The sequence below is a fragment of the Lissotriton vulgaris genome, chromosome 1_2 (assembly GCF_964263255.1).
Source record: "Lissotriton vulgaris chromosome 1_2, aLisVul1.2, whole genome shotgun sequence".
NCBI lineage: Eukaryota > Metazoa > Chordata > Amphibia > Caudata > Salamandridae > Lissotriton > Lissotriton vulgaris.
The window spans coordinates 106,713,925-106,726,444 of NC_141686.1; the positions used below are offsets into that span (position 1 = coordinate 106,713,925).

A 12,520-nucleotide genomic window follows, 5' to 3' on the forward strand; every position below is an offset into this window, starting at 1 on the left:
GCCACATTTAGGGGTCTCTGCATTTCAAAGGGCTCAGGGGTGCTCAAGAGCATACTGAATAGATTGAAGTCTCTGGAATCAGACCTCGGAAACGCGGAAGAGGCCCTCCGAGCGAATCCTGGGAGTACTACACTAGCTGTAATACAGGAAAAACTTTCGGAATATACTGATGAAGCTGCACGGGAGCTGAAATCAGGAACAAACACTGAGTGGCCAGAAGATATGGTGAGGGTGAGAGGCCTGGGAAGGCCTTAGCTGCAACGATTAAACTTATGCGTTCACCGACTGTCATACTCGAGTTGGAAACTGCTGAAGGGTTGTTACTCAGGGACACCACACACATATTGAATGAATTCGTACAACACTATGGTACACTATACTCCTCATCCAGGACAGGGGAACGGACACTAGATGACTACTTTGCAGATGTATCATTGGGCTGGCTGAGTGATTCACAAAGGGCTTTTCTGAGTGCCCCGTTCGAACTAGATGAAGTCAGGGAAGCTATCATGCACATGAAATCGGGTAAAGCCACCGGGCTAGATGGCATTCCTATTGAATTTTACAAGACATTCATAGACTCCATGGCACTGGTACTGCGCGAAGTATATGAAGATGCGCTGGAGGTTGGCCACCTCCCTGCCTCCATGAGAATCGCTCTCATCACGTCCCTACTCAAGCCAGGGAAGCCCGCTACTCATTGCGTTTCATATAGGTCCCTATCATTGCTGAACTGCGACGTGAAGATTATCGCCAAATTAATAGCGGCGCGCATTAGCCTTCTATTGCCTGAGCTAATACTCCCTGATTAGGCTGGATTTGTCCCAGGCTGGATTTGTCCCAGGCAGGGCGACATCGCACAACCTCCGCACCTTTTTTTCTGTCTATGATTCCGTTCACGAGGACTTGCCAATGGCGGCCATTTTTTTTAGACGCCACCAAGGCGTTTGATTCGCTGGAGTGGGATTATGTATTCCGGGTACTCGAGCGTATGGGCTTCCCACTTATCTTCATCTCCTGGATCAGATTATTATATACGCGCCCAGTGGCCAGAGTACTCATTAACGGGAGATTGTCTTCGCAATTCCCTGTATCCAGGGGAACTAGGCAGGGTTGCCCCCTTTCCCCACTCCTGTTTGCCATAGCCACAGAACCCCTTGCAGCTAAATTACGTCAACATCATCGGGATAGTGCATTGCGCTGTTTTCAAAGGCAGATACTCATTTCGATGTATGCCGATGATATTACACTCTATGTTCGCCACCCAGGTGAGAACTTGCACCCCATCCTTAGGGAATTCATACGGTTTGGAGCTCTCTCTGGCGTCCAGATGAACTGCAACAAGTCTTGCATTTTCCCACTTACCGCCTCGACACATGAGTTTCCATTGGAGTACCCACTTGCTTGGTGTGAGGGAGATTTTAAATACCTGGGAATACATATAGAAAAAGACAGGGAGGCATTGATTCGAGCTAATTATGGCACGGTAATGGATAAAATCAGTGATAATATTTCCAGATGGATAACCCTTCCCCTGTCCATGGCTGGGAGAGCTTCATTAATTAAGATGGTGATACTCCCTCAGCTCCTATATCTCTTTTTGAACATACCATTTCATCATAGTCTTCGGCCCGGCTTGCTTGAATCCTGATGGTGCAATGAGCAAGGGACTCACATCTGAGTATACCCTTCCACGCTTATGGTGGACAAAACGATTCAGAAAAGGGGGTGGTGATGAACAGAGTGTCTGAATTAAGCAGACCACTCTTACCCAGTCAAGAGATCAGGGCTTAATCCATCACCGTTATTTAGCTCACTGCATCACCCCAGTTCAGAACCTGGCTATATGCAAATTAGTCTGACCCAGTGCCTCATGGGAACAGGGCAGACCAAACTACCAAGCCAATTCTTCACCAGAAAGGAGACAAGCTTCCGGGGACCAGTTTCTGGCATTTCAGCCGTGGTCTGCCCTGTTCCCATGATGCATTGGGCCAGGGACAGACTAATTTGCATATAGCCAGGTTCTGAGCTGGGATGGTGCAGTGAGCTAAAAAACGGTGATGAATCAAGCCCTGATCTGTTGACTGGGTATGAGTGTTCTGTTTAATTCAGATACTCTGTCCATCACCACCCCCTTTTCTGAATCGTTTTGTCCACCATAAGCGTGGAAGGGTATACTCAGATGTGAGTCCCTTGCTCATTGCACCATCAGGATTCAAGCAAGCCGGGCCGAAGACGGCTGTAATGCCAGAAACAGGTCTTTGAAAGCTTGTTTCCTTCCCAGTATAAGAATTGGCTTGGTAGTTTGGTCTGCCCTGTTCCCATGATGCACTGGGACAGGGACAGACTAATTTGCATATAGCCAGGTTCTGAGCTGGGATGGTGCAGTGAGCTAAAAAACGGTGATGAATCAATCCCTGATTTGTTGACTGGGTATGAGTGTTCTGTTTAATTCAGATACTCTGTCCAACACCACCCCCTTTTCTTACATCCTTAAGTGGCGCTGTAGTGCTGACTGCCCTATGCCTTGGATATGGTGGATCACTTAGTCGCCTTACATGACGCGATGAACTGTTCCAGCTCTGTTATGATTCTCTTGAGATGTCCTATATGTATTGTATCACGCATTGATGTAGGCCCGCCACCATACTGACGCACGAACCTCTCCCACTTATGGATGGGATACCGCACATGTTAAGGGTTAACAAAAAATGTAAAAAAGCGAGACGAATTGATCTGTTCATGTTGAATATGTACTCTGTCATTATGTTCATATGACGTCTATACCACAGTATATGTGCCATTTTTATTATGTATTTGACCATCCTGATGATTCGTACCAATAGCGGCCGGCCTCAGGGTTGTAGGCATGTCGCGGTGTATCCTTGACAGTACTTAATAAACAAAAAAAAAAAAAAAAAAAAAAGGACCCATCAGAAAAAGAAGGAAAAAAACCACTAGTGACCAAACTTTTTTGACATGACTAGGAGAATCTGGAGACCACAAGAAGCCATTTCAAAGTCATTGGCAGGACTAAGAACAATTGTTACTTACCTGTAAACAGGTGGTTCTCCAGTATTGGTGTCTTTCATAGATTCACATGCTTGAATATTCCCCGTCGTCGAAGTGGGAGTCCCACGGTAAATAAAATAGCAATAATGCTAACAAATATATATATATATATATATATAAAATATCATATAAGTAGTAAAACAGATAAAATATATACTGAAAAAAACCTTTACAAAGGTTACTACATAGGAATGCATTAGAGAGAAAAAACTCATTTGCAACATATCAGTGTCATTATGTTAGTCCAAACTGCAGCCAATCAGGCTCAAGCACCCTCTAGAACCTTCTCCTCAGAAGCTCAAGCCCTCAGATTTTCGTAGCACTAGTAATAGCGCATGAGGAGAAAAGAGCCTCTGAGGGGAGGATGGGTGGGTCGCATGTGAATCTATGAAAGACACCAATACTGGAGAACCACCTGTTTACAGGTAAGTAACAATTGTTCTTCTCCAGTATTAGGGGTGTCTTTCATAGATTCACATGCTTGAATAGAATAGATAGCAGTAACCTCCTAGAGCTGAGATTGCAATATTTCCAAACAATTGAAGAACAATATATAGCACACAAGCAAGGCAATCTCAAGGATGGAGGAGGGAAAGAGGCTCACCTTATTTGAAAAGATGACGAAGCACTGCTTGCCCCACTGCGGTATCCGCTTCGTTGACAGCTTCCAAACAATAATGTCTGGTAAAGGTGTGCCTGCTGGACCATGTCGCTGCACGACAAATCTGGTGTAGAGGCACTCCGGCAAACAATGCGATGGACGACGCCATCGCTCTCGTAGAATGTGCTCTCACTGGAGTAGGTAAAGGCCTGCCAGCCTGCTGATGGCAAAACGATATGGCTGAAGAGAGCCATCGTGTTATTGTCTGTTTAGTCACCGAGTGTCCTTTGCGCAGTAGTCCATATGCTATAAATAGCTGATTGGATTTACGGAAAGGGGCTGTTCTAGAAATGTAGAATTTTAGACACCGTTTGATGTCTAAAGAATGTAGTCGCTGTTCCGCAGGGGATTTAGGATCCGGGAAAAAAGTCTTTAAGAAAACTGGCTCGTTCAAATGGAAGTCAGTAGGTACTTTTGGAAGAAAAGAAGGATTGGTACGAAGTGACACTCCATCAGGTTTGAACTGCAAATATGGAGGTTTGATGGTGAAAGCGTGCAAGTCACTTACACGACGAGACGAAGTCAAAGCCAAAAGCAAAGCCACTTTCCAGGTTAGAAACTTGAGGTTTGAACGATGAATTGGCTCAAATGGAGGTTTCATAAGTTGTGATAACACCACGTTGAGGTGCCACGCTGGAGGAGGGCGCCTTAACGGAGGGAACTTCCTGAAAAGTCCTTTAAAGAACTGTCGGATGATTCTGGATGAACAGAGAGACGTAGAGCCATCATGACGGTAGCGTGAGATGGCTGCCAAAAAGACTCTCAATGTGGCATGTGAAAGACCAGACTGAGCAAGACTTAAAAAGAACGGTAACAGTTGGTCTGGAGTGGAACTGATAGGGTGTATGTTGGATGCTGCGCACCAATGACAGAAACGTTTCCACTTTAACCTATATGTTTTGATTGTTGATGGAGCTCTAGCTGGCGCTAGAATGTCTCTACAGTCTTGAGGTATATTTAAAGAGGCAAATTCAATGAATTCAGGTTCCATGCCCACAATTGAAGCGTTGACGGGTCTGGGTGACAAACTTGTCCTCCGTTCATTGTCAGAAGGTCCGGACGTGGATGGAGACGAATGGGTTTGCATTGGGACATTAGAAGGAGTTCTGAAAACCACGCCTGTCTGGGCCAACGTGGGGCGATTAAAATCAAGCGGCAGGGTTGCCTGCGCATCTTCCACAACGTTCTTGGCACCAATGGGAGTGGTGGAAACGCATAGGCAAATAGGCCGGTCCAATCCATGAGTAGGGCATTGCCGCTGGATTCCGGATGTGGATGCCAACTGGCGAAAGTCTGGCATTTCCGATTCACTGGAGTCGCAAAGAGGTCCATCTTGGGATGACCCCATTGGTGGAACACGAGGTCCAGAGTCGGCTGGTGTAACTCCCATTCGTGAGTGGATGACGCAGACCTGCTTAGGGAATCTGCCAGTATGTTTGACGCTCCCGGCAGATGGACTGCTGTCAAAGAAATGTGGTGACGAAGTGCCCATTCCCAAATCCTTTGGGCAAGACAAGACAGGGACAGATTTTGTGCCTCCCTGTTTGTTCATGTAGTGCATGCTGGTGGTGTTGTCTGTTTGAACCAGCACCGATTCTCCGTGCACCACTGGTAAGAAAGCCTTTAGCGCTAGGAAGATCGCCAGCAATTCTAGCCTGTTGATATGCCAGGTTTTCTGAGTCGCCGTCCACTTTCCTTTGATGGAAAGGTCCAGGAGATGGGCTCCCCATCCGTCCATGGACGCATCCGTAGTCAATGTCAGATCTGGAGTCTGGGTAAGGAAAGAGACCCTTGGCTCAGATTGGTCCGTTGCTCCCACCAGAGCAGACTGGTCTTCATGCAAGCCGTGACTGTCACTTGGTCGTTGAACGACCCCGACACCTGTCGCCATTGTAGGTCCAATTCCTCCTGAATAGGACGGGTACGTAACCTGCAATTCGGGATCAGTGCAATACAAGATGATGCCATCCCCAGAAATGATTTTAACATTCGCACTGAAACTGACTTTCTTGATCTGATGGTGGAGACCAGATGAACTATCTTCTGTCTCCGCTCGGCGGAGATGAACGCTTTTGACACGTCCGTGTCCATAACAGCCCCGAGGAATGTCCTGCTTCGCAGAGGTGTGAAATGTGACTTCTTTACATTGATGGTCAACCCTAGAGAATTGAAGAGGGTAAGGCACAAACGAGTGTCGTGATGCAGCTGGCTTGCGGATTGGGATTTTAAAAGACAATCGTCCAGGTAAGGAAATATTTGGACTCCCTGAAGACGCAGATAAGCCATGACCGGGGCTAGAACCTTCGTGAACACACGAGGAGCTGATCTGAGGCCAAAAGGTAGGACTTTGAACTGATAGTGATTGTGTCCCACTTTGAACCTCAAGTACTTTCGATGTTGAGGAATGATTGGTACATGAAAATAGGCGTCTTGCAGGTCTATTGTCGTCAAAAAATCGCCGCTGCAGGGAAACCGCAAGACTTCTGACAACGTTAACATGCGGAAGGACTGTTGTTTCAGGAAGAGGTTGAGATACCTCAGATCCATAATGGGACGCCACTCCCCCGTCTTCTTTAGAATGAGGAAGAACCTCGAATAGAAGCCTTTCTCCCGCCGAGATACAGGAACCACTTCGACTGCACCCTTTGTTAATAATAGTTGAACTTGATGTTGTAGTTCTTCTAGATGGGGAGGTGGCGGACCCGAAGGCGGAGATGGAGGAGGAAACTCTGTGAATTCCAAGGCGTGACCCTTGCGCACAATGTCCAACACCCATTGGTCTGATGTTATTTGAGACCACTGAGAGTAGAACTGCGAGATTCGACCTCCAACATCCTGTTGAACTGGCAAGTCATTGTCGTTTGTTGGCGTTGTTGGCACCTCTATAATTGGACTTCCCTCTATAGGGTCTGGATTGTTGTTGACGAGCAGATTGTTGATTTGAGTACCGTTGGTTTCCCTGATTGTACTGGCGGTACTGTGACTGTCCTCCTCTGGAAAAATTGGACGAGGTGCCCCGCCCCCGTGCTGCACGAAAGGGCTGTTTCTTAAATTGTAAGGATCCAAGCGACTTCGCCGTGTCGGTATCCTTCTTTATGGTTTCCAAAGAAGCATCGATTTGGGAACCGAACAAAGATTCGCCATCATACGGCATGTCAATTATCATTGACTGGACCTCTTGTCTGAAAGATGTAGATTTTAACCATCCCTGGCGTCGGAGCGCCGCCGCACTGGCAAGGATACGGAATGCAGTATTCGCCACATCCACAGCACAGTCTATAATCTCCTCCGAAGCTCTTTGACCATCCTGAAGGACCTGGAGCGCTTCCGCTTTGGATGACTCTGGAAGCTGCGCAAGAAAGATGGACATGTCTGACCACATTTGTCGGTTGAAACGGCCCAAAATTGCGAGAGCATTCGCAGCACGGGCTGAAGTTGAAGCCATGGACGAAAATTTCTTTCCGATTGCATCCAATCGGCGACCCTCTCTATCGGGAGGGGAAGTGACAGGCGCTGTAGGATTACGTGCACGACGTTGTGCTGCCTGAGTCACCACTGAGTCTGGCTTTGGATGAGAGAGCAGACAAGCAGGCGAGCCAGTTGGAGCCTTGTACTTTTTCTCCAATCTAGGTATTTGGGCCGGCAAGGAGTTAGGAGCCTTCATAATCTTTTGCCCTTCCTTCCAAATAAATTCAATAATTGGTATTGTATGCACCTGCTTATAAGGCTGATTTTTAAAATCATACAGAAAACATTCTTCGTCACGCTGGACCCTTGACAACTTGAAGCGGTCCGCCGCTTTGTCCATAAGCTTATGAAAACTAGCGATGTCCACAGGAGGTGAATCACTTGAAGTGCCCTGTTGTGGCGAGGGTGTTTGAACCCGATAGTTATCAAATTCCGCCAAATAAGGATCCTGCTCACCATCTGAATCCTGATAAACCTCTCCTTCCTCTCTCTCTGGCTCTGAGTCAGTGTCCGTATGTGGATTAGGAGACAGAGGAGCACTCAAATGTACTGACGGAGCCGACTGTCTAGGAGGTGTTTGTAGAGGTTGATTTGAAAGTGCTACATCAGCAGATTCATGAACCGGAGTACCCTGGGGGGTAGGTGGAAAGCGTCTATTATAATCGTCCAACATGTGTTGGAGGTTAGAGAAAAGTGTCATTGGAATAGACGTCATTGGAATTTGCACGCATTGGTCTTCGTGCTGATCTACCTGCTCAACTTCTTCTTCTTCAGAAGTAGTGTCCTGGCATTTAATGATCAAATCTGATGGACTCCGGGCATCCCCATAAACAGTGTCATCCGGAACTGACTCAGTCTCATGGTCAGACACTAACAACTGAAGTGGCGGTTGTAGAGCAGGGGATTGAAAGTGGAATGCGGAATCTTCCTCCTTATTGAATGAGGACTGTACAGCAGAAACTGAAGTGTCCAAGGGCACTAAAGGCATGTTGGCGTAGGATGAAGAACTGGAAGTTGCTGTCAACGCAGAGCCCTGCGTAGACGATGACGATTTTGAAGCAGTCGCCGTAGACGGTGAGTCTGTAGGCGTCTCCGTGGACCTAGAAGGCTTAGGCACTACTGTCGCTGGTTTGCTCATCGACGAGCCCGTCGATGATGCTGTCGTCGACGATGTAGTAGACGTCGACTGGGCCGTCGACGGTGACTGTGTTGTAGGCGGCATCCTAGACATCGACGGCGCCTTCGTCGACGGCGCCTTCGTCGACTGAATCTTCGTCGACGGAATCTTAGTCGTCGCAGTCGACGGAATCCTCGTCGACGGGAGCTTCGTCGTCGACGGGAGCTGAGCCGTCGACGAGGCCTTCGTCGACGATGGGATTGACGACGATGGTTTCTTCATCGACGATGGCTTCGTCGACGATATGATAGGGATCGTCGACGGGATTGAAGAAACAGAGGCTTTCGTCGACGTGAGAGCCGTCGTCGAGACTCTCGTCGACGATGACGACGCCGATGTCGTCGTGACTGTAGTTGTAGACGAAGCCACAGCAGCCAATCTCGTCGTCGGAGTGGTCGTCGACGAGCCCGTCGACGACCGCGCTGTTAAAAGTGTAACCACTTTAATAGAAGCTGGAAAAGACGCCTGAGAGCCAGGTCTCGTGGGCGTAGTCATAACAGGCACAGAAGTAGTAGGTGGCACTGCAGCCACAGTCAAAGCCAGCTTTCTTTTCTTCAGGAAAGGAGATGGTAACTCCTGAACACTGCCACGCTTAGAAGCCACAGAAGAAGGAGCTGACTAAAGGCTTTCTGCGTCAGAAACAACCGTGTCCTTATCTTGAAGGCGCTTAAGCCATAATAGAAGGCGACCCTCCCTGTCCTTAAGGGTTTTAGGATTGAAAGTTCTACATAACCTACAATCAACCACTTTGTGATCAGGATACAGGCAGTAAATGCACTTGTCATGAGGGTCCTTCTCAAATAAACGCAATTTCCCACAGGAGGAACAAGGTCTAAATAAAGACTTCTTACTTGACATCTTTGTGAAAAACTGAGAAGAGTAGATAAGTGGAAAAGAACTGAGCAGAGCTCAGGGAGACTCCCTTCACACGACGTGCGGTAGAAAATCTGAGGGCTTGAGCTTCTGAGGAGAAGGTTCTAGAGGGTGCTTGAGCCTGATTGGCTGCAGTTTGGACTAACATAATGACACTGATATGTTGCAAATGAGTTTTTTCTCTCTAATGCATTCCTATGTAGTAACCTTTGTAAAGGTTTTTTTCAGTATATATTTTATCTGTTTTACTACTTATATGATATTATATATATATATATATATATATATATATATATATATATATATATATATATATATATATATATATATATATATATATATTTGTTAGCATTATTGCTATTTTATTTACCGTGGGACTCCCACTTCGACGACGGGGAATATTCAAGCATGTGAATCTATGAAAGACACCCCTAATACTGGAGAAAACATGTATGAATGAGTAAAGTAACCCAGACAGTTCAAACGGAAGATGAGAGAATAAACTCTGAAAGTGTACGTTTCTACAACCATTTTTCATTGAAAGACTGGCACATCTACTCAAACTAAGAAAATTGATTAATAAATGGAAACTCTGAAATAAAGATTGGAATGAGCTACACAATCACTTTCAACTCCTGTGCCCGTTATGAGCAGAAAATACAATTGACAATTAAAATATGCTGTGCCAACAAGTCAAGCACAGCTCAGTTTACTGTGCTTGCCTTGCTGGTCAAAAATCCCAGACCCCAAAGCAGATTTGTTTAATTTCCAAACACTTTTGCTTTTTGCTGCTGCATGACTAGCCACCGGCAGTTCTGCGTACCACACTAACCTCCTAACATTTCTCTTTTGTCATTTTAATATTTTTTTTAATCTCTATCACAAACTTCAGATTCTCAATGAACCAGCTTTTCGGACCCCACACCATCCTGTAGAATTTCTGTCTGCTTACCTGACACTCCGTCAGCTTCCACGCTGAAGGACCTTCTCAGAGTTCGGTATCCCGGGTCTGAAGAGTAATCGGGAGCATCATGGAGGATCTCTACCAAGTGGGCTACGATATGAGCCACAGTCTCTGGATCTGGTGCTGCATCACCTGAAAGATATATTAGAACGTGCTCTAATAAAAATGTAAAAAGATTTAGAAAATTCTAGCTGTGTGAAAGGATGTTACAGAGGTTCACTAACAATATTGCTCCTAAGGCTGATGGCACCATGTGGTCACCAAGATTCTTTTGAGAGACTGTAACACGTTACAGTGGATTGAACATATCAAGACAGTAGTCATTTATGGACCTATTGATGTTTTTCAGTATGCTAAAACCCCTAAAGCATACACCAAATAGGTTTGGCTCCCACAAAACCACTGGGCAGTTTATCACTCTGCCTCTCAGCCCAGCAAAATTATAGCCATCTGAAGCAGTTTTGTGCCAGACAAACAAGCCGGTCCACCTACACCAGGAAAGATCACATGGACCGTAACACACCTTTCTTCAATTCTTCCAAGTTGATCATACCATGATTGACACGTGCCACTCTTAATTCATTGGAAGGAGCTGCGATCACACAAATGTGCTGGCAACAAAGATTGGAAAGGGCACTTGCTGCTGAAAAGTTAGTAAGTGCTAAGAAAATAGATTTTTACTGTAGTCAGGGACTTAAAGTATAGAAAGAAAAAAAAACATAAAAAGGCTTCTTTGGCCATAGTACAAGGCCTATTAATTTCATTCTCTTGGCTCTCAAATTGTTGATCATTGATCATAGACAACGGAGAGAGATTGGGGTAATAGAATTGAATGTATTAGAATTCTTTTACATTTTGTATAGTTACTTAAAACCATTGCAATACGAATTTCAGATAATACAAGTAAATCATGATAGGATAAAATTACATATTTGCAAAAATTCATAGTTCCTTAAAAAGGTTAAAACAGTTAAATTGGCATCCGGTAAAAATTGCTTTGTTCTTCATACACATAGTTCTCAATGTAATTTATGCGTTCTGCCCGGCTTCATACTCTGGGCGGTACTATTATCCAAAAAGAGACGTCATTGAGAACCCAGTCCTAGTGCTTATCTAGAGATTTCCCAGGTCAACCTTAATGGTGGCAGTCTTGCGTCATTGTTAGGCCAAGGGGAAGCCGCGATTACTGTGCGCACTCCTAGGTGGAGTTTAAGCATTCAATGGCATTTTTTTCCCTTGGCTGCATCTAGGAATCCCACTAGTCTACAGTTTAATTGAGGTGTTGCTGGGTCAAAACATGCCAAAACTGCTTGTCTCCTTGAGCGAATATTCCTTTGGTTTAAGGGGACTCTTAGCAGCGGTCTCCATTCCTGTATCAGCTCCTTGCAGGAGCATAGTAAATGGGTAATATCGCCCTGGCCATTTCTGCACAGACTACAAGATGTTCGAGATGGCTCCCTCTTCCATGGTGGAAGGTTCTGACTGCACGGGATCAAGCCAAGGCGAAGTTTTAAGAATTTTAGTTTCTGTGGTTTTGGGTAGCCCAGATTGAAATATTTTTGAGGGGCCAAGGCTTTGTAGCTGTTCACAGTCATCCAGGCGTGCAATCTTACTGAAAAAGCAGCTTAGTATTCCACCAAAGCCAGCTTTTTCAAGGATTTCCACACTAATTTCTTAAAAGCTGAATGGTGGATCTGCGTGTTCCAAATGGCCAAGAGTCCAGTGCATGGTAGAGCTTCCTGAAGATAGCATCCTGAAGGTGAATCCTCCCTCTGCTGAAGATCCTGCCATAGAAGTTTATTTCGAGTTTTCGGAGCAGATAGACTAATTTTGTTCCAGCAGTTGATATATGCGCCGTTTCTGGCCCAGGATTGCTTCAGTAGACCGAATTCCAGTCTAATTTGCGCCGGGGAAACGTCGTTTGGGAGATTAAAGGTGGTTCTGTATGTTTTTACTAAGGTTATGTCCAGCAGTTTTGAATTTCTCCCTCTTAAAGCTTCACTACCATAAGTAATTGTGGGAAGAATGTTGGCCTGTGCTACTTTCAGTTAGGGGCTTAATGTTGGGACCAGTAGTTTAGATGTTAAACTTTTCATGGTTAATGCTAGCACAAACCCCTTTCTTTTAATCTCCTCTAGGTGTCGGACAAAGGTTCCTTCCTTATCAATGTAAACACCTGGGTACTCATAGACTCCTGCTGAGTCTATGTGTGTGCCTCCCAGCTGCCAGCTTCTCTCTGGCTTCCTTTTCTTGTTAATTGACATATTTCTGGAGAATTAGGCAATGGGTAGTGCAATTAATTTCA

The 12,520-nt window shown here is 45.6% G+C and overlaps 1 protein-coding gene across 4 annotated transcripts in view; it reads right to left on the bottom strand.

Annotated features, from left to right (window-relative positions):
* The window catches only part of BCL2L14 (BCL2 like 14), a 303,081-nt gene that overhangs the window by 170,679 nt on the left and 119,882 nt on the right, over positions 1 to 12,520 (bottom strand). For all 4 annotated transcript variants that reach the window (XM_086952930.1, XM_086952933.1, XM_086952931.1 and 1 more), the window contains one exon: positions 10,204 to 10,347. In XM_086952930.1, the coding sequence (XP_086809056.1) occupies positions 10,204 to 10,347 (144 nt within the window). The remainder of the gene's footprint in view (positions 1 to 10,203; positions 10,348 to 12,520) is intronic.